Source organism: Sphaeramia orbicularis, chromosome 11 (assembly GCF_902148855.1).
Source record: "Sphaeramia orbicularis chromosome 11, fSphaOr1.1, whole genome shotgun sequence".
NCBI classification, from domain to species: domain Eukaryota; kingdom Metazoa; phylum Chordata; class Actinopteri; order Kurtiformes; family Apogonidae; genus Sphaeramia; species Sphaeramia orbicularis.
Window position 1 is genome coordinate 2,458,200 of NC_043967.1, and position 22,349 is coordinate 2,480,548.

Sequence of the window (22,349 nt, forward strand, 5' to 3'; positions counted from 1 at the left end):
GAAACTCTGCACTGAGCTTAGTTTATTAAAGGTTCAGTATGTAAGAGAAGTGTATTTGTTGAAAGTTTCTCCTACAGATGAACTGTCCTGACAGGCTGAATGTGACGCCACAATGTTAAACGATCAAAGAAAATCCACTCGCCAGAAAGAGTGAAAATAGAGCGGTTTTATTCAGTGCCAAGTGTAAACCAAGTGGAATGTGTGAGGTCACAGTTCAAACTGATCACTATATGTATAATAATATGTAATTATGCACCTATTTTTTTTATAATGACATACTGTAAGATATTTAGTAATAAATGGCTGACACTGATTTCAACAGTATTTATCTTTGGGTTGTTTCTTTGAATCCAGAGGTAACTGACCACAGTGAAATCAGCCTCAGCCTCTACACAGGACACTTCTGTGGGTGCTGTTGAAGTGGAGGTGATCATGTTTCCTAATAATCATGTTGCCTGCTTTTTTACCTGAGAAATCAAGACGCAGTCAGTGAAATGAATCTGTTTACCACAGCCTAGAAGTAACATGAATGTGATGTCACTAGTTCATACAACTGACCCGAACATTTTTTATTTTAGAAGGAACAGAAACATGTTAATTCATCTGTCCTGACACATTACCATCTGACTGTTGAAAAACAGTTTTTAACTTGAGTATAAAGTGATTTGTGGCAAATAGTAAAGAACTCACAGGAGTTCACTGTGGATACATGTGGTAGTAGAATGTATTAGTTTATCTGTGCGATTCCCACAAACACCATGAACCCATAAAGACCCAAAGCTACTTTTGTGGAACTTCCAAAATGTTTTTTTTCTAACCATTCTGCAGTAATTTATCACCATTTATTATAATATTATCCTCTATATTTGGAGGGTTTTTTGTGTAAATCATGGGTTTTCCTATATTCAATTTGCTGATCATGTAGGTGTTCATTAAAGCTCATATTAAAGTTGAGCGTTATTGTATCAAAAACCGAGAAAACTGAGGGAAAATGGACTTTCTCAGCAATAATATCAATAAGTGAACATAAACCCAGTGTGTCCATCCACTGTCATTGACCCAACTCCATGGGTTTTACTGGTGAATCCATGTTGTAGAAGATGATTGTGTTTCCATGGTAACTACAGAGCCTCTGAACGTCCAAATGGATCATATCTGATGACCATGAAAAGAAGAAGAACTGTGTTATACACCAGTTATGTCCATGTTTCTATAGGATTAGTGCACAGGTGTCAAACATGCGGCCCAGGGGCCAAATCTGGGCCGCCAAAGGTTCCATTCCGGCCTGTGGGATGAAAGTATGAAAATGAACCTGAACAGTCCAGGTCATCAAAAATCCTTTTGGTTCAGGTTCCACATACAGACCAATGTGATCTACAGTAAAAATAACAACACAACAACCCATAAATAATGACGACACATTTTCTTTGTGAAAAATTATGTGGAAAAAATTTAAGTGAAAAAAAATAACATTACACTGTGAAAATATTTACTTTTACAAAACTATTTCTTCACAATAAAATGCAAATAAATACATAAATAAAAACAAAGATGAACAACCCCAAATGTGCAATTTGAACAATATTCTGCCTGTTATTAAATGTTTGGTGCATTTATGGATCCACTGTGATCTGGAGTTGTGTTAATAATAACAGATGGAATATTGTAGAAACTGTTCTTATTTTAGTTCCAAACTCCAAAATTTTAACAATATTCTGCCTGTTACCAAACGTTTATGTAACACTGTGTGTAAATGTACATGTATGAATAATAAGCTGAGGCATAATATTGTTAAAATTGCACTAAGTTTTCAAATGAAATGTCTGTTTTTTCAGGTTATTCACATCTTTTTTGTAAAATGTGAATATTTTCATAATTTAATTGGGGTTTTTTGTACTAAAACAAAAAGGAAAACTTGGATTTGTCATTATTTATAGGTTATTAAGTCATCATTTTACTGGTCTGGCCCGCTTGAGATCAAATTGGGCTAAATATGGCCCCTGAACCAAGAGGAGTTTTACAGCCCTGGATCAGTGGTTCAACAGTTATCACATATTCTAGATGAGTAGATGCTTTTGGTTTCCAGTGGCTGTTTGGGTCTTTATGGGTTAAACAGCTGCGGACCCAGGATTCACATGTTTAAGAGGAAACTACATTTAGGACAAAGGACACAGTGTTCCAGTTTTCAAAAATTAAGTTCAGTATCTAAATGTAGTTTAAAAGATGTGTACTCTACTACATTATTTATGTTTTATTGAATGTCCACCTGCAGTACTGAAAGCTAAGAATGCTTCAAAAAGGTCATGTGACTGGATTCATCAGGACAGTAAATAATTAAAGTGCTCTGCAGATTTCTGACGTTTGTCTTTGATGTGTGGCATTTTCACTGATGATCCAGTTTTTTGTTTTTTTTTTTTTAGAACATTTTAGACAGACAGTGTGATATACAGTATAAGGCAATGTTTTTCAACCTTGGGGTCGGGACCCCACGTGGGGTCACCTGGAATTCAAATGGGATCACCTGAAATTTCTAGTAATTGATAAAAGAAAAAAAAAAAAAAAACAAAACAACTTACTAATAACAAATATATGGTGAATTGACAGAGACAATCCCAGTACATAAAAGCCATGACAAACTGTAGTTGTGAAACTGCAGCACTGTGGTTCTGTTTCTGTGTCAAATGTTCATTGTGGTCAGTTTCAGATGCTGCAGCTCTTTCATAATTCATAGTTTGAGTTCTTGTTTGTTCAGTATTAATTGTCCTCCTTGTAAATCACAGCTGGACTGACTGTACATATCCTGACCAAGGAAAATAAAATTCTCCCTTTGTGCAGTAATCTACACCTGGATTTACTGCCTCCATCCATAATAATATAAATTATATAGACTAAATGTCCTCTAACATTAATGTTTATTTGCAACATAGTTCAGAAAACTATTACATGATCAAAAACAGATTAATTTTAGCACAAAAAAAGTCTCAGTTTTGAATGTCTGGGGTTGCCAGAAATTTGTGATGTTAAAATGGGGTCACAAGCTAAAAAAAAAAAAAAAAAAAAAAAAGAAAGGCTTCAACCACTGACATAAGGTATAAAAATATAGAATAAACATCAGTTGTCACATCTGAATGTCAGCTCCTTTCCCCACCCCCACCCCCCCACTATAAGGCCAATCACTTAAGACCCAAATAAGAAAAAGAAAGAGATAAAGAGAACAATTCAACTGGGGAAAAAGTAAATACACTGTAAAAAAAAAAAAAAAATCTGTAATTTAACAGAATTTTCACTGTTTATTTTACAGATTTTTCCTGTATTCTTAAGATACAGGAAAACAGCAATGAAATGACAAAAACAGACTGTGATTTTACATGTCAAATGTAAAATAACACAAAAAAACTAACTGAATAACAAAAAAATTCTTTTTTTTTAAGATTTTTTTTTCTTTTTTTTCACAGAAAAATGCAGTTAAAGTACATTTGCAAATGTATCATGATTTCACAAATATTTCTTTTCTATTTATGAGATTAAACTGTTAATTTAAAGTTTAATACTGTAAATAAATAAATAAATAAAACCAGATGAAATTACTGACAATTAACAGTTAATGAAGTATTTGTTCTGTCAGTTTAACAAGACTTGTTTGTTAATTGACAAATATCTTGTGTAATTACAGGAGGTTTCACAACAAAAATGTTGAATAAATGTATTTTTGTGAATGTATAACATGTATAAGCACTGATAAACTGTCCAAATACAGTTTTTTATCAGTGGATTATATATGTATATATATATATATATATATATATATATATATATATATATATATATATATATATATATATATATATATGTGTGTAATTTGATTGTTTTAATACATGAAAATATTCTTTATTAAACATTAAAAAGTAAAAAAAAAATAAAAAATGCAAAATCTCATGTAAAGTTCGGGCAAAAAACTGTATTTTAATTATGGAAAATTACCGTATTTTTATGAGACGGTTATTTTCCGTTATTTTACAGTATTTTTTCGGCACCCCTGCTGCTGGAATATCAGTTTTTGTTTGTTTGTTTGTTTTTTACAGTATTTTATTTTACAGTATTTTACACAATAAATACAGACAAAATGTTAACTCCAACAGATAACACAAAGTCAATGAGCCCGTTGTTCCTCTGCGCGGCTGTTCATCCGTGTGCTTCTTTCGTGGTCGTGCTGGTCCACATCAGAACATCCCTGTTGGTCTGGGCTTTCCTCCTCGTCCTTCCGCAGTAGTGCACGGAAACTGCACCAGTCTGCACGTGTCCAGGTCTGCAGCATCACAACACCGCAGTGGAAGGAAGGAAGGCAGGAAGGCAGGCAGGCAGGCAGGCAGCTCCTGGACTCATCACATCTGTGTTTCCACCACAGAAAAGGCGAAGCGACCTGCGGACTGAGCAGAGGTAAGAGCTGGATGTGCGCATTTGGTTCTGTTTTCAAATGAAAGGCACAGAAGCTGAGAAATACCGCAGACTGGGAGGGAAGAGCGGCTGAGCTAATGCTCTGAGTTTGACAGATGGACAGATGTGAAAAGCACCAACCGGACAGATGTCTGATACTGAGGAGTTCTGGGTGCGTGTGTGCGCGCGCGTGTGCGGAGTTGATGCATGTATGACAGATAGAACAGATGGGACTGCGGGTCCATCAGAACCACTGCGGACAAACCAACACTTCCCCAAACACCAGGTGCGGTGTATTCAGTTTCGACTATACCATAAATGTCGTTTGTATTATCATTATTATTATTTTTTTTATTATTATTATTCTTTTAAGCAGTGTCTTAAACCATCCTGGACCTCCGTCAGTTCTTTACCAAACCGCTCTCATATTATTTGGACTGCTCTCCCTCAGCACACAGATATTTCATAGATATTTCATAAAGTTGAGTGCAGTCGCAGACAGTAGTCACTGCAGTAGTCCTTGTTTTGCTGACTCAAGGTGAGTTCTATTTCAGGCTGTAGTGCAGCCTGTCGGCCACTAACACCCCCAGACTGCTGCTCCTCTGTTTCCTCTGGAAACCAATAATCCCATATTTATGACACAGTTTGGATGGGTTTTCATTGTCCTTATCATAGCAGGAGAAAAAGGTTCAACTGTCATGAACACTGTTCCAGTGAAATAGATGAGGAATGATGCTCACACCCTGAACTACTCTGCCTACCCAGTATTCCTTTAAGATGGGGCGGGGGCGGGGGGGGGGGGCATCCGACGGTGACTTTGCAGAGCTGTCTGGATGTGTTTCTCATTGTTATAGAGGACAAGTCTAACGATTCAAAATAAAAATGGTTTTATATAATGGAACCCCTAAAGTCCTAAAATGGAAGGAAACAGAAAGATATGAACTACAGATCTGTTCCTTAGACATCTGTAGTACTGTTGGACAAATATTGCAATATTTAATCACACGCTAGTTTGAAAAACAAAAATTGTGTGTGTGTGTGTGTGTGTGTGTGTGTGTTCAGGAAGAAGGAACATGAGAGGTTTGAGAAATACCAAGGGCTGAAAGAGGAGATAGAGAAAATGTGGGGTGTGAAGCCAACAGTGGTGCCAGTAGTGATGGGGGGGGGGGGGCACTAGGGGCAGTGACCCCCAAACTGAGAGGACAGAACCAGCAGATACCAGGAACAACACCAGAGATCTGAGTCCAACAGAGAACAAACCTGGGAACACAGAAGATCCTGAACAGAACCCTGCACCCTCAGGCTCCCAAGGCCCTAGGAGAGGAACTGAGCATGAAGGAGACACAGCACCAGCCAGGTGGAGAGAACCCTCCATCCATCCATCCATCCATCCATCCATCCATCTGACCAACAAGGCCTCCACGGATCATCCTGACCAGATGTCCACTCCACCTCAGCTGACTCACCTTGTTGTGGAGGAGCAGCAGCTCTACCCTGAGCCCCTCCTGGACGGCCAACCTCCTCAGTCCATCTCCAAGACAGAGCCCCCCACCCCCCCCCCACCCAGCAGAGGAAACTCATTCACAGTGTTATTCTTTGGTTCCATGCCCAAGGCTCATGACCTCAGATGAACCACCATTAAATGGAGGGTCTTGCCTTTTTGGCTTAGCTCCTTCTTCACCACGACAGCGTTGGCATCACTGTGACCTAATCACCGCTCTGAAAATGGAAGTGGGTTAATCACCATGAGACCATAGACGGTGTTCCTGTTGTCTCCTGAAAAAGCCTCGGGTCTGCATGGCACGGGTTCACCTTACCAACCGAACCACTGGGTGATATATCAGGGACAACGAAGGTCGAACTTCTACTCTTTGCCTCAAACAGGATAACAGATAGGTAAGGGTTTGTCTTCTTCTGACTTCTGCGTTTGTTGGATAGCGACAGAACTCCCTCCACATCGCCCCCTACTGTTTCTGCCCTGTAACACCCATTCATACTCGTTCACGGGCTGTGGTACGCACGTGTGAACGCAACATCTGCAGGAAAGGTGTGAACGTGTGCAGGTATGGTACAGACTTGAGTGCACTGTGTGAAAGCCCCCTTAAACTCCTCCACTTGGGGCAGCAACTCCTCCCCAACTGACTGAGAACCACGGCCTCAGACTTAGAGGTGCTAGTCTTCATCCTGGCTGCTTCACACTCTGCTGCGAACTGGAGGTCACAGTTTGATGAAGCCGAGAAGACCACATCATCTGCAAAAAGCGGAGATGCTACCCTGAGACCCCCAAACTGGACTTCCTCGACCCACTTGGCTACGCCTCGAAATTCTATTCAGACAAATTCTGAACAGAATGACAAAGTGCACCCCTGGCAGAGTCCAGCCCACCCTGGGAATGAATCTGACCTACTACCTGCAACACCAAACAAGCTCTGACTCCACTGGGGGACCTAATAGCTGGTAGTAGTAGGCCATGGACCCCATACTCCCAAAGTACCCCCCCCCCCCCCCCCCCACAGGATGCCCCGAGGGACACATGTGCAACACTAATGCCAGTGTAAATGCTAGGTAATGTGTGTATGTATTAGGATGGGTACGATTCAGACACCAGATTTCCCAGTGGGGATAATAAAGCCAGTTAACTTTTACCGTTGAACCTTTTAATGACACTGAAACCCTTCACCATACGTCTGAATCATTTTCTTTAGTCACTGACTAAGTTTACTCCCTTCTTGAATTCTTGTCTACACACTGTTCTTCTACTCTTACAGTTGTTCATTTAGCAGCAGTATGGCTCCTAACGACAAAGACCCGGTGCCTCCAGTGGGAACCCTGTCCCCGGGGCAGCTCCAGTCCCTCCTGAAAATGGAGCCCAAAACTCTGGGGGTGAGCGCTGTTATCTCCAGTTTCTAAATCCAACAATTCCCTGTCAGATGGAACCCACTCATCAGTTTTTCAAACTTCCATAAACTCATGTAAACTAAGAACTTACCTTGTGTAGGACATCGTTTATGATTCTTATAATCTCATAGTTAATATTGTGGATGAAGGACTGTTCTAATAAAAGTATTTGAATGCATCTGTAGGACTAGGATACACTGGTTACCTTCTTCCTCCTCCTTTACCTCCTCATTCAGGCCATCCAGATTGTCATTGGAGCTTTGATTCTTTGTCTGAGTGCCTCCGTGCTCCAGATCCATGAAGTCCACTTTACTGGAGATGTTGCCCTCTTTCTGATTGTTGTGATACAGGTCAGAGGTCACTGTACACACTAGAGTCACTCTTCATTAGCACACATAATGTTTTCAAGCTATATTTGTCCTAGTATAATCCTTCCTTGTATATGACATTTATTTTTTTATTTCATATTGTATTGATACCCACCAGGTAACATTATCTGGTTCCGTGTTGGTCCACACTGGAAGACGCCCTACTCTGTTTTGGGTGAGTATGTTTCTGAATAAAACCAAAGTCCTGTGTGACTCTTCAGTGTTATGTGATGTGAACATTATGGAATCATTGATAATAAATGAAAAGCTTCCAAGAGATTACAGCTGTTGCGTGTAGATAGTCCAAAGACACTGTTTGGTGTATTTAATTTCTGACCCTGATACACCAATATATAATGACTGTCAAGTATCTATAAAGTGTAATAGATCAACTAAGTTGCCCTGCTATATTATATGTATTTTTTCCACTGTATTTTTCCCTAAGGAAAGTTCTAACCAAGGTTTTAATAGTTTTTGATTTTTCATTCTAGTTTAGTTTTATTTAGTTTTGACTTTTTTTTTCTCTAATTCAGTTAGTTTTAATTAGTTTTTAGGGCAGGCTTACTAGTTTTTATTAGTTTTCATTTTTTTCTAAATGCTTAGTTTTAGTTTAGTTTTATTTTTTTCATATCTTTGCTGTCGTATTCAAATAAATCCCAGACAGGACTCTGCTGCTTTCTCCCAACTTTAGTCTGCATGTTTCCAGGTAGAGTGGGGACCAGAAGACGACTGGAAACCACAAGTGAACACAAGTGACGGACCAAAAAGTGTCATATGGGGCCACTAGATAAAATTGCTCAAGCAAAATAAATCTATTTCATATCAATCCGACGTTGACAAAAATGAAAACGAAGGGAATTTTATCCATAATTTTTATTCGTTTTAGTTAGTTTTATAAGCACACAATACAGTTTCAGTTAGTTATCATTTTTTCTTTTACTTATAGTTTTTATTTATTTCAGTTAATGAAAATGTTTTTACAATTCTAGTTTTCGTCATTTCGTTAGTTTTCATTAACGATAATAACCTTGGTTCTAATTGTCCATTGTTGAGTCCATCCACTGAAGGCAACTCCTGAACCAAATCAACTTGGTCAAGGGCACTGACAGGAGAATGAACCTAGCATGAAGCAAGGTTATTATCATTAATGAAAACTAACAAAATGACGAAAACTAGAATTGAAAAAACATTTTCATTAACTGAAATAAATAAAAACTATATTTAAAAGACAAAATGATAACTAATTGAAACTGTATTGTGTGTTTACAAAACTAACTAAAACGGATAAAAATTATGGATAAAATTCCCTTTGTTTTCGTCTTTGTCAATGTCAGACTGATACAAAATCAATTTATTTCACTTGAGCAATTTTAGCTAGTGGCACCATATGACACTTCACAGTCCGTCACTTGTGTTCACTTGTGGTTTCCAGTCGTCTTCTGGTCCCCACTCTGCCTGGAAACATGGAGACTAAAGTTGGGAGAAAGCAGCGGAGTCCTGTCTGGGATTTATTTGAATATGACGACGGACAAGAAGAGAAAAGAGACGACAAAACTAAAATTAATACTAAAACTAAACTAAAACTAAGCATTTAGAAAAAAAAAGAAAACTAATAAAAACTAGTAAACCTGCTCTAAAAACTAATTAAAACTAACTGAATTAGAGAAAAAAAAAGTCAAAACTAAATAAAACTAAACTATAATGAAAATTCCAAAACTATTAGACCTTTGGTATGAAGGCTTTCAACCCTATGATAATATACATAACAAGGTATGAGAGTTACAGTGAATATTTAGCCTTTATAGTTGATGCAAGAAAAATAACCATGACGTTCCAGATAAGTGAGTAACATAGATGTCCAAATCCCCCCCGCCCGCCCATGTTATTCTATGGCACATCAACCTCAAAGTAAAGTTGAGTCAAAAAAGTATGTCTGCCTTTTTAGTTACATTTCAAGAGACTACTTTGTGTTTAAATTGTTATTTTTCATTTTGTTCTAAAAGTTATTTGATCTTATGGAGGATTTATAGATGTGATGACAAGTCACATTCCCAATCCATCAAATGTACGGTTGTAAACCAAGCAGTGGCCAGGGACATTTTTAAAATAATTATGGGTATGCCTTTGTCTTCAGTTCCCAGTAAAAGGCCAGTATTTATAGGATGATTGGTATGTCATTACCTCCGCCAAGGAGGTTCTGTTTTTGCTGGCGTTGGTTTGTCGGTCTGTCTGTCTGTCCACGTGCAAGATAACTCCAAAAGTTATGGACGGATTTGGATGAAAATTTCAGGAAATGTTGATACTGGCACAAGGAACAAATGATTAAATGTTGGTGGTGATCGGGGGAGGGGGGGCACTGATCTGCCTTGGCGGAGGTCTGCGCTCTCTCAGTGCTTTTCTAGTTTTATTGTGTTCTTGTGACTTATGATAAATCGTGTCCACAAATTTCACATTTATTTATTTGTACCTCTTTTCTCTGTTTTCACTTAGATCACAGGAGTCAAACTCCGGTCTTCGAGGGCCAGTATCCTGCATGTTTTAGATGTTTCCCTCTTCCGTCACACCTGGAAGCCATTACATCATTATCAGGCTTCTGCAGAGCTGGATGATGAGCTGATCATTAGTTGACCCAGGTGTGCTGAAAGAGGGACATATCTAAAACATGGAAGATACCGGCACTCGAGGACTGGAGTTTGACACCCCTGACTTAGATGGTCCAGGTATTTTCTCATGAGCCTTACTTTGGTCCTTTTCAGGTGAAATGCGTCCTGGTGTTGCATCTGATCAGTGCTGCGTTTGCCACTGCTACCCTGGGTCTGATGTCCAAACACCTCCCCTACAGGCAGGACTCCTACCACTGTGAACACTGTCGCAGACTGGAGCTCCATGCTGTGGTATGGGCTTTTACATCATGCAAAGATGCCAGGGTGCACTGTCAAAAGTTTTTAAAAATTCATTTGTGGCAAAACACAAATAATTTCCCCTGTCACAGTACTTCTTTTCCATAAAAACATTAGTAAAGTAAATATCCCTTTGGCAGGCTCGATCTGATTACTCTTTCTTGGCCTGACCTGATTACATCTTCTCGATAATTAGAAAATGAACAGAAGTTTGATCACTGTGTGACTTTGGTCTGTGTAACTTCATTTTAGGAAAAAACAGATATTTGAGTCTTGCCTGGTGCAAGAATGAAACAATGTTGGCAGCATATGAACACTTCTGAATAGCAACCAACAGCCAAGTCAACCAAGAGGAAAAGGAAAAGGGTTTTCCATTTCTACCCTCGTTTTCTGTGCAGCCATAACTCAGTCTTACATAGACCATGTTATTATTATTTTACACTTCAGAATTGTCATTAAATAGACCTTTAATAACACCTTTTCTTCCCAGTCAGGTGTTGTCTATGTTGTCATGTTTGTCATGTGTAATACACATGTACACCATCGTTTCTGTGTGTTTATGATTAAAAGGTAAAAGGTCATCACAAAAATAAAAATCCAAAATTCAAATAAAGTACAGATAGCTGAAAACTCTTTACTTCAGTACAGTAACAAAGTATTTGTGGCCTTAATTCCCACCTCTGGTCTTGATACAATCTCATTCTGGTCATGACAATGTTTTCAAAATGACACTTTATAAAGACATTACGTCACAGGTGACAAACATGCGGCCCGTGGGCCAAAACCGGCCCTCCAAAGGTTCTAATGCGGCCCGTGGGCCAAAAATGACACTGAAGACATGAACAGTCCAGGGTGTTAACCTCCTGAGACCCAGGAAATGTCAGCAAAGTACAAGGTTTTTTTTTTTTTTTTTTATTAAATCAGTGCCTATATTGGAAACATCATGATGCAACAGTTTTTTCAGATGCAGTTTTTTACATTTTGATGGAATGTCCTTTGTGGTGGACAGTTTTCTTTTCTTTTTTTTTGTATACAGTTGTGAAACTCTTGCCCACAAATGTGGACAGAAAACCCATAGCTGGGTCTGAGGAGGCTGGTTTTAGTTCAGCGGCCACATTCAGCCCAGTGTGATTTCAAGTAAAAGAATAAAATAAACAATAAAATCTAAACATGAAAATGAAGTTCAATTTTAACAATATTTTAGTAATTGTTTTGCGCATTTTTAGATCAGATCTGTAAGGTGTTAATAATAATCTGACACATGATATCGTAGAATTCATTCCTTTTTAAGGTTCAAATTCAAAACTTGAAAATGTTAACATTATGCCTGTTACCAAATATCTGTGCAACATTGTGTGTAATGCACATGTACAAATGATAAGTTGAGGCATAATGTTAAAATTACACTCATTTTTCTTCAGAAATTTCAGTTTTTCTGGTTATTCACATCTTTTTTTGTGAAAAGGGCAGTTCATAAATGTAAATATTTTCATAATTTTGTGTTTTGTATTGCACTAAAACAAAGACAATAACTTGGAGTTGTCATTATTTATAGGTTATTATGCTGTTATTTTAATGGTTTGGCCCACTTGAGCTCAAACTGGGCTGAATGTGACCCCCTGAACTAAAATGAGTTTGACACCCCTGCGTTACGTATGTCACCTAATCTAAAAACACTCCTAATACCTTGTGGCTGTATCTTTTGGACCTCATACTGTTCTATTTTACATTCCCAAACAAACAATGATGCCTCATATGTCATGACAATGATGTCAGTGATTTTCTGTCATGTTTGTACAGTTTTAGATTTAGATTGTGTGACTTAGAAAGTTGTTATTTATATGAACATACACAATAAACGTTTCATTTCTTAGAATCACATGAATTGGTAATTTACACTTCATGTTGTCAAGACGTAGACTCCATGTTTCTTTTTCTTTACTGTCCACTGCAGCAACATTGTTTCAGGAAATGCACCGGGCTGATCGAGCAAAAGTGTAAAGTAAGTGATTGACTACTGTTCCAATTCATACTTTGGCCAGACAGGTTTATCTGTTCTCTGTTGTGTTGACTTGTACAGAGTATGTAGACAATTCAGCTGTGTTTTACTCCCAGAATAGACATCCTGTGTTAACTCCTACATTTCTACTGGACACTTGTTTTTTGTTTTTTTTTTAAATATTACAATACTTAAGGTATACATGATGTGTCTTTTGTTCCCATGCTTTTCTCTGATTGCTCTGTAGTTGCTGATTGATGGCATCCTGGGAACGTTGGTGGTTTTCCTTGTGCTGGAGCTGCTGATCTGTATAACTGCCATGTTATTTGGACTCAGTATCCTGGCTGCTGGTGGAAGTGAGGTGAGCTCTGATGACAGTTCAGTCTCTGTAGTTCAGATTTGAACTGTACTCTGTGATAACCACCCGCCCAACACTGACTTTTGTGCATCAAGAAAGTCTGTCTAAACGTACTTTAGGAAAAACCCCTGCAGTAGTTCCTGTATATGATTACATGCACATTATCATTTTATTATTACTGTCAAGTGTCTTTAGCTCTTGTGCAGTTCTCCCACACTTGAAAAGGGTCAGGCTCATACTGAACTATTGAACTGGATTCCACTCAGAATCATCAGGTCTGTTTTTCCTTTTATCAAATTTATTTTAGTTTTCAGGATAGCTTGAAAAGGTTTATACACGTGATGACATGGGTGAAAAACCTTGAAAAAAAAACAAAACAAAACAAACCCAGTGTAAGTAATATGCACACATACTATAAAAAAGAAAAAAGAAAAAGAAAAAAAAATGCACACATACATGTTAAACATTGTATTCACATTTAAATTTTAGTACAGACCGGAAAAGACGGATAAGTATTTCACAGTGGAACAACTTTACTAGCATTAGTTTTTACCACATGAATTAATAGGATTTTAAATGACCATTTAATGAAATCAAATTAAACATTTAGTTTAGAACTGAATTTTAGCTCTGTATTCTTACTTATCAAATTAATGGATTAACTATTAACACTTTAACCCGTGTATCAAAAAATAATCATCAATAAAGTGCGTGTATAAAACTCCATACAAAAATCCAAGTGTCCATGAAGGGAGCATTAGTGCAACAGCAACAGAGCAACAGGCAGCAACAGATAGCACAGAAAACAAAACAAAACAGATGGCACAGAAAAGAAACAGAAAACCAAAAAACAGCTAGCACAGAAAAAACCCCAAAACAAATAGCACAGAAAAAAAACAAAAAACAGATAGCACAAAAAAAACAAAACAAAAACAGAGAGCACAGGACCCAGTCTCCAACAGCTGATGCTCAGCAGTGCTTTGAAGCTGACCGGCTGTCTCTTCAGGGTTTAAGTGAACACCCACTTCTGCAGAGAACTTAGTCATGAGTTCGTGTCATATTTACAGCCATCTCCGACTTGCATTCCTGCCGTGGCGTCCTCTCATCTCAAGGTGCATGCATAAACAAATGAAGCGACCATCATTTAAAGGGGTCCAGGCGTGCCCCTGGTTGTCAGTTAGTTCCACCTGTGTGTTGGAAAGGCGGGGTGATGGGCAGTTCACCGCAGTAATTCCTCACAATATGACAATATTCTGAATTTGACAGGTGTCATATAAATCCTGTATTCCACAGGATAGAATGTTTTGCAGCCTCAGGATGACCTTTCTGTTTTATTTGCGTTCAGCAGGTTGTGACCAAAAGGGTTCGAGTGAACTGAACAAATCTGTGTTCATGGAGTGGAAAACCTACAGAAAACCCTGTTTTATTAGAATTTTATTATAACTGCATTTCCTAAAAGTATGTTGGTGGAATTTCCATTTTCATGAGTCATGTAAACAGTTTAGTATGAATCATGTCTTTTTCTTTTTCTTTTCTAGTTCACTCTATTCTTCACCTGTGGCAGATAAAACATTAATTTACAACTTAATTCTGTAGTCTGGTGATTTAGCATGGAAATGGAAGATGATGGTAACAGTAAATTTAAAGTGTAAACTGTAGTGTCCAGCCCCTGTGTGTGTTCTGTCCCGTAGGCCTCCAGCCAGAGGCCGGCCTATCCACAGAGTCGCCCCCCCCTGGCCCCCGCTGTCCAGGCCACTGCAGCCACAGCTGAGCCAAGCTCCTCCCAGGTAGAACCAACACAGGTCACACAATAAGACCCAAAATACAATAAAAACATTTTAAACCTTTAAAAACATCCATAAATCAAGTCTTAATGATGTGTTTTATCATCACCACAGTTTGATGAATCTCAGTGAGCTGATGTTCATATAATACATTTGATTTAAGAATAAAAAAGACATGGCAGACATTGAGTGTTATTTAAAAAACACAACTCTAACTTCTACATTTTTGAAGTGATGCACAGAATAAGACGGTTTCTGTTAAGTGTGTTAGAGTAAATCCATGGCTTTAACCCATAAAGACCCAAACCTCCTCTGGTGACCTAAACCATCTGCTGATCTAAACTGTTTAATACCTGCTGATCCACTAATTCTATCAATACATGCAAATAACTGGTGTAAAATACAGTCCTTCATCTTTTCATGGTCATCAGATATGACCCATTTGGATGTTCAGAGGCTCTGTAGTTACCGTAGAAACACCATCATCTTCTACAACATTGATTCACCAGTAAAACCCATGGAGTTGGATTAGTGACAGTGGATGGACACACTGGGTTTATGTTCAGTTAATGATGTATTTGCTAAAAAAAAAAAAAAAGTTTTTTCTTCAGTTTTCTGTTTTGATAAAGTGACCTTTGAATTTAGTGTGAGTTTTCATGAACATCTAAATTAAATATGGGAATTTAAATGTAGGAAGATAATGATTTACAATGAAAAATGCAAAATACAGAAGATAATATTATAATGAATGGTGATAAATTGTTTAACCTCCTCAGACCCAGGAAATGTCAGCACAATACCAGCTTTTTTTGTTTTTTATTTAATAAGTGGAAACATCATGATGCAACAGTTTTTTCAGATGCAGTTTTTAAAATTTTTATGGAATGTCCTTTGTGATGGACAGTTTTCTTTTCTTTTTTTTGTGGACAGAAAACCCATAGCTGGGTCTGGGAGGTTAATAAAGGTTAAATAGAAAGAAAAATACATTTGGGAACTGCCACAAAAGTAGCTCTGGGTCTTTTTGGGTTGAAGTATGGACCTGCCAGTGAAAAGTCCTGCAGTTATCACTGAGAACTACACCTACTCTGCTGATAGTCTGGGATTATTTGGAGTAAGTGGTCTTTGTTTTTCAGCAGGTGGCTGTTGTTGTGACTGAACCTGATTCTGAGCAGGTCGAGGACATCTCCACCCCCCCAACTGAACCCCAGGTTGAGCCCATTGAAGTTGTACACACAGAATCCTAACTCCACACTGTCCTGTGTGCGTCCTGTCAGTGTGTCAGCACTGCACCGACGGTATCACCTCAGCTCCACTTTACTCAGTTCTGCATCACCAACTGCAGCGGTTTTAGCACTGAAGCTCCAAACAAACTGATGAGATTCTAAGAGGTGATATGCAGATCCATGCAGATGTCCGACTGGTCCAACCTGAAAAGTGTACACGTTCCACTCCAAGGGAAACTACAGCTGCAGTGGAAATGACATGAGCCGGTACCAAAACTGAGCCAGTACAAGTAAAGTTGAGTTGAGCTGATACCAACAACACAGTTAACGTCAGACTCTTATGATTCAGGTGATAGTTACTATTAGGATGGTGTTATTGTTTGTTTAAAAGCAAAATGAGAACATGTCTCATGATGGAAACACATAAAGCATTAAATAATGACAGTGTATATGTTAAAGGCAAAGTGTGTAACATTGTTTGCTCCTCCTCTCCACTCAACCAATGACAAAACGAAAACAGTGGTTGAGTCGATAATAGAGTGAATTTTGAATGTTCTACAGCAGTCGTCCCCAACCTTTTTTGTACTACGGACCGGTTTCATGCATGAAAATTTTCCTCGGACCGGTAAGAGGTGCGGGGGTTCCAATGACAAAAACCTTTGTCAGTTCAGAGCATGTGGTCTGAAACACTTCCACTGTACATCAGGCAATTACAATGATTCTACAGTAGAAGATCAACTCACCCAAATGCAGAACCAGTGGAACCCTGCACTTATGTTTATGTTTACGCATTTGGCAGATGCTTTTTTCCAAAGCGACTTACAGGGGAAAACCAATTAAATCACTCAATCAATCAAATTTTATTTATATAGCGCCAGATCACCAAAAAAGTTATCTCTTGACATTTTATATATAGAGTTGGTCAAAACCAGACTCTAAGTCAATTTACAGAAACCCAACAGAATCCTCCAGGAGCAAACACTTGTGACTGGTGACAGTGGCGAGGAAAAACTTCCCTTTAACAGCAGAAACCTGGAGCAGACCCAGACTCCTGGAGGATGGCCGTCTGCCTGGACCAGTTGGGGTTAAAGAGAGAGAGTAGAGAAGGGGAAAAAGAGAGAGCGATAGAGATAGAGACTGGGGGAGAGGGGGAGAAGGGGGGAGTAGGGGGAGAAACATGGAGGCGGTTGAGGATAAGTGAGTGGTGACGATGAGGGCAGGGAAGAGGCCGGACCACCGCAGCAGGTCCAGAGATAATCGTGAAAGAATCTGTGGTTGTCCTGGGAAAAACCTTATTAGAATATTTAAAATGGAATGTTTGAAAGTGCTAGGACAGGAGGTGCTCTCGGAAGAGCTGGGTCTTCAGGAGCTTCTTGAAGATAGGCAGGGATGACTCTGTTCTTGTAGCAGAACAGAGTCTGCACTTGTACTGCAACTAGACGGTCCCATCTGTAGATCCAGTCTACTCTGGATTCTTGTCTTGGTAATTCATCATCACAGAAAAACCAGCCACACAAAGATATGAGGCTGGAAACAGAAGATGGACTTTCAGGGCTTTTGTGGCAATATCCACATATTCTGCTTTGATTTTAGTCCAGAATGCACAGAGGTTTGAAGTTGTGTCAAACATGGATTAATGTGTCGTAGCAGTTTGGTGAAGCTTGTGTGTCACCTGTTGAGATGAACCTGGAACTTCGGCAGGAATCCTCATATTTCCTTCCAAATGCAGCTTTTTTGTTTACAGGCAGTCTGTGACCCTTCTGCAGCCTCATTGTTTCCTTGTTTCTTCCTGAAAAAGTTCTCCAGTGAATTTTGGTTTTGGTTCATTTCTTTAGCTTGTGTTTCTACTGATTCATGAAATGGCACCAGAGTCAGAGCAGTTGAGGCGAGGGCGGAAACAGCCGCTTTTCAAAATAAAATCTCCACAAGACTAATGGAAGAAATTGCTTTTATATTAGCCACAATTTTTTTTTCTTTGCGGCCCGGTACCAATTGATTCACGGACCAGTACTAGTCCGGGGACCGGGGGTTGGGGACCACTGCTGTACAGTCAACATTCATCTGAGCAACAGGCTTCATCATTTCTGTTGTGTGTGTCACCAACAGTTGTGTTTGGGGACAGAGGCTCACAGGTCGTTCTGTATGTGTGGCAGTGACTGACTGAAAGGTGGACTGTTGTTTTTGAATTGTTCTGCCCTTCTGCACTGGCAATGCTTTTATTGGCTGGAGGTACAAACTCACAGCCTAAAAGGTAGCCCCCAGAAATGTTCCAAATACGGCAAAACAAAAGGAAAATGGAAAACACAGGTATGGGAGTGTGTCTGTGCAGGGGAATTTACCACCACACACTGGGTCACAGGTGATGATGGAGCCTGGACAGTGACAAGAACAAGTATGGGAACCCTGTGGAATTTCACAGTTTTCTGCATGAGTTGTTCATCAAATGTGGTCTGATCTGCGTCTAAGTCACTGGTATAGACAATCACGGTGTAGTTCACCTAAAACCACAAAGCAGTGGGACTATTTCATGCCTTTATTGTGCACAGCCGTTAAACAGTCATAGAGCTGCTGGAAAAAGTAAGTGAACCCCTGGGCTAATGACTCCAAAAAGAGAGAATTAGAACCAGGAATGTGCAAACCTGAATTCTAATCAACCAAATGAGACTTGACCCACGCACGGACCCACTTTGACTTCTAAAACAGCATTCAAACCTACTGAGTTTACTGTTCACCAGAAGCATCTGCTCATGTGGACCAAGGTTCGAAAAGTTTTGGATTTTTCATTATAGTTTAGTTTTATTTAGTTTTGACTTTTTTTTCTCTAATTCAGTTAGTTTTAATTCGTTTTTAGAGCAGGTTTACTAGTTTTTTTAGCTTACCGGCCAACAGGCCGTAAGCTATTGTTGTCATGCGGCCTCGGTCAGCGTCGGCGTCATCTGTCGTCCGTTACAAAAATTTCAATCGTCTTCTTCTCCGAAACTACAATTCCGATTGACTTCAAACTTTGTATGCAGCTTCTTTATGATGATGTCAACAAAAGTTAGTGAAATTATTTGGATCCGGATCTGATTCTGGATTTGGTGCCACTTTGAAAAATGTCCCCATTATCAGAGATAGGAAGTGGATGGATGCAATAACTCAGTAAATATAAATGATATCCAGTGTAAATTTCTCCAGTCCAGTCCTGAAGGGGAGATGACCCAAACATAATGTCCACATGCTGATCAGGATCTTCTTCTGGATCCGGGAACTTATGGAAAATTTAACATGGGCTCTTATGGGGAAAAAATTTCCGTCGTCTTCTTCTCCGAAACTCCAGTTCTGATTGACTTCAGACTTGGTATACAGCTTCTGTATGATGATGTCAGCACAAGGGATTGAAATTATTTTGGTCCGGATCTGATTCTGGATTTGCTGCCACTTTGAAAAATTTTCCCATTATAACAGATAGGAAGTGGATTGATCCAATAAATCAGTAAGAATCAATGATTTCAAGTTGGAATTTGAATTTTTTACAGATCTGATTGGAATATGACCAAAACATGGGCTGTTTCTGTAATAGAATAAATACACAGAACTGGGTGAGAATAAATGGCATCTGGATACATTTCCCAAAGCTTTTAATTTGGCCGGTAAGATACAGGACCATTGGTCCGATTTTTATTAGTTTTCCTTATTTTCTAAATGCTTAGTTTTAGTTTAGTTTTTGTTTAGGCGTCTCTTTTCTCTTCTTCTCTGTCGTCGTATTCAAATCAATCCCAGACAGGACTCTGCTGCTTTCTCCCAACTTTAGTCTCCATGTTTCCAGGTAGAGTGGGGACCAGAAGACGACTGGAAACCACAAGTGAACACAAGTGACGGACCCTTAAATATCATATGGTGACAGCAGAGAAAATTGCTGGAGCGAAATAAATCGCTTTCCTATCAATCCGACATTGACAAAGACGAAAACGAAGGGAATTTTATCTAAATTTTTATCCGTTTTAGTTAGTTTTGTAAACACACAAATACAGTTTCAGTTGGTTATCATTTTGTCTTTTAATTATAGTTTTTATTTATTTCAGTTAATGAAAATGTTTTTTCAATTCTAGTTTTCATCATTTCCTTAGTTTTTGTTAATGATAATAACCTTGATGTGGACCATGACTCACAACTAACACATCTCCAAAGGCCTTCAATCAACTGTAAGGGGCTGTGAGGGGTTATGAAGTAATCTGAAAGACTTTAAGGATTCATCGGTCCACAGTTTGACAGACGGTTCACAAATGGAGATGACGGAATAGTTCTACTCCAGTGGACATCCAGACAAACTGACTCTAAGGACAGAAGGAGCAGAAGTTAAAAAGAACCACAGAGTACCAGTTAAAGGCCTGAAGGAACCGTTGGAACAGGTGAACATCTGTGTTCATCAGTCTAATAATTTACATATTAATAATATACGTTAAAGACTGAATAGACACATGTCCAACACCTGAAAGCACAGAGGAAGAGGAAGATTTACACAAAAACATCATAAAGAACTCCTGAACACTTCACATTGGCATGTAAAATTTACAACCGCAAGTGGGAGACACCTCAGGTCTCTTTGACGGTCTTTCCCAGTTGTATTTCTGTCTGTACTCCCATCTATGGAGTGGAACTTTGTCCAGTAACAGTCACACAGAACCCAAGACAAACTCAGAGATCAAGCAGAATTGGAGCCGCATAAAGTGTTTATTCATACATAAAATAAACACTGAGTTGAAATCTGCAGAAACTGACTTTTTGCTCTGGGAGTCCACTTTTATATTGTCAAAAGTAGGTTGGGTTTAGCTACAAACCATACCCATTTTTTTTTTTTAATCATATGTTGAACATTAATCTAGTCACGTCAGAAACTCCGCTTTTTAGCTTGTCTCCGATAGGGTGAGATTTTTTTGGTGTCTGTCAGGATTGGTCAAAATATATACATATGCAACTAATTCCTAGTATTTGATTATCATATATAAATATGTAACTTTTTCCCAGAAAAAGTAAAGTACTTCCCAGAATGTTTAAAAATTTCCACTCACGTGTACTTCTCACGTTTTCCAAAACTTTCCATGAGCTCACATGTTCTTTCTGCCCACCCCGTTTTGTAACTCTGCATAAATTCACATGTTCTTTCGATGTCTACACGTGTTCGTTCTTTTGTGGGTGTCCCAGGAAAAAAGTCAACTACTCTGTTACAACCATCACATTACACTGAAATTTAACTTCTGGCATGCAAATGAATACTTTTGATTATAAAATGAATACTTTGATTATAAAATGAATACTTTGATTAAAATACTGATTTCTGACACCACAACAAGACAGCTGGAAAAATGTTTTATGGACAGATGAAACTAAGATTGAATTGTTTAAAGAACAGGCAGTGCATGGTTTAATGAGAAAAGAGAAAGTGCATGAACATGAGAACATCCTCCACATGGGGAGTTTGTTGGAGGAGCATCATGACGTGCTTGTGTTTTACTGCCTCAGTCTGAGAACGAGCCAATCAGAGCCCAGACCTGAGTCCAACAGATGTGCAGTGGAATGAGCTGAACAGAAGCGTTCACACCACACATCCTCACAATACGGACGAACTGATGCAGTTCTGTGAGGAGGAACGGTGGCAAATGTCCCTGGACATGGAACAGATAGAAAACACACGTTTAAGGTTACTGATGCCACAGGAGGTTCAAGCACTCATTCAACCCAAGGCTTTACTGACCTTTAGGTCTTAGAGTGTTTAACAGGTGTGTTCAATGACGACATGAAATATTCAGGCTGTTTGTGTGGTGGGTTCACATACTTTTTCTTGCCATTCTATTTTTCTTTGACAAAAATGTTAAATACTTTGCCTTCAAATGAATTGCCATTTTTTCCCAGTGTGTCCTGATCTGAACGCAGTGGGTCAGTGGAAGCACCACTGGACATACACCGCTGTATGCTGTCGTTCTAATATGGAGGAGTTTGATTAGTAGCATTGATTTGTTGTTAAAGTACTGCAACCACTAAAGATATAAGTAGAAAAGAGTCAGATTGTCAGGTTCAATCTTTGAGCCAAAGCTGAGACAGCAGAGACAAAGACAATGTATCGTTCATCACTGTAAAGAACACAAATATTTAATTCTTAGTGAGTTCATTGTTGAGAGTTCATTTAATTCATATGAAACTACACTCAAAGTCTTATATCCTAGCATTACATAATAGTCCATTAATTCAGTTACATCATCTTTTAGTTCTATTTTGCCATCCAAATATTTAATTCATTATTATTATTATTAAATGTAGAACTTATTATTACCATTTATTTTCTCCAGATAACCACTGTTGTGGGGGTGCTCATATATAGTTTTATTAATAAAATCAATTTTAGAAA

General features: G+C 38.7%; 1 protein-coding gene and 1 long non-coding RNA gene across 2 annotated transcripts; both read left to right on the forward strand.

Moving 5' to 3' along the window:
* The first annotated feature begins 909 nt into the window (after positions 1–909).
* LOC115427980 (uncharacterized) lies at positions 910–2,355 on the forward strand. Its single transcript, XR_003936565.1, has 2 exons — positions 910–1,221; positions 2,035–2,355. It is a non-coding gene; the product is annotated as an uncharacterized LOC115427980 (long non-coding RNA).
* Positions 2,356–4,410: 2,055 nt separating this feature from the next.
* LOC115427975 (uncharacterized) lies at positions 4,411–16,519 on the forward strand. Its single transcript, XM_030146736.1, has 9 exons — positions 4,411–4,437; positions 7,215–7,317; positions 7,569–7,682; positions 7,819–7,875; positions 10,457–10,594; positions 12,555–12,602; positions 12,847–12,960; positions 14,649–14,744; positions 15,875–16,519. The coding sequence occupies exons 2-9, from the start codon at positions 7,222–7,224 to the stop codon at positions 15,983–15,985; spliced, it is 774 nt and encodes a 257-aa protein (XP_030002596.1). The 5' UTR covers positions 4,411–4,437; positions 7,215–7,221; the 3' UTR covers positions 15,986–16,519.
* The last annotated feature ends 5,830 nt before the right edge of the window (positions 16,520–22,349 follow it).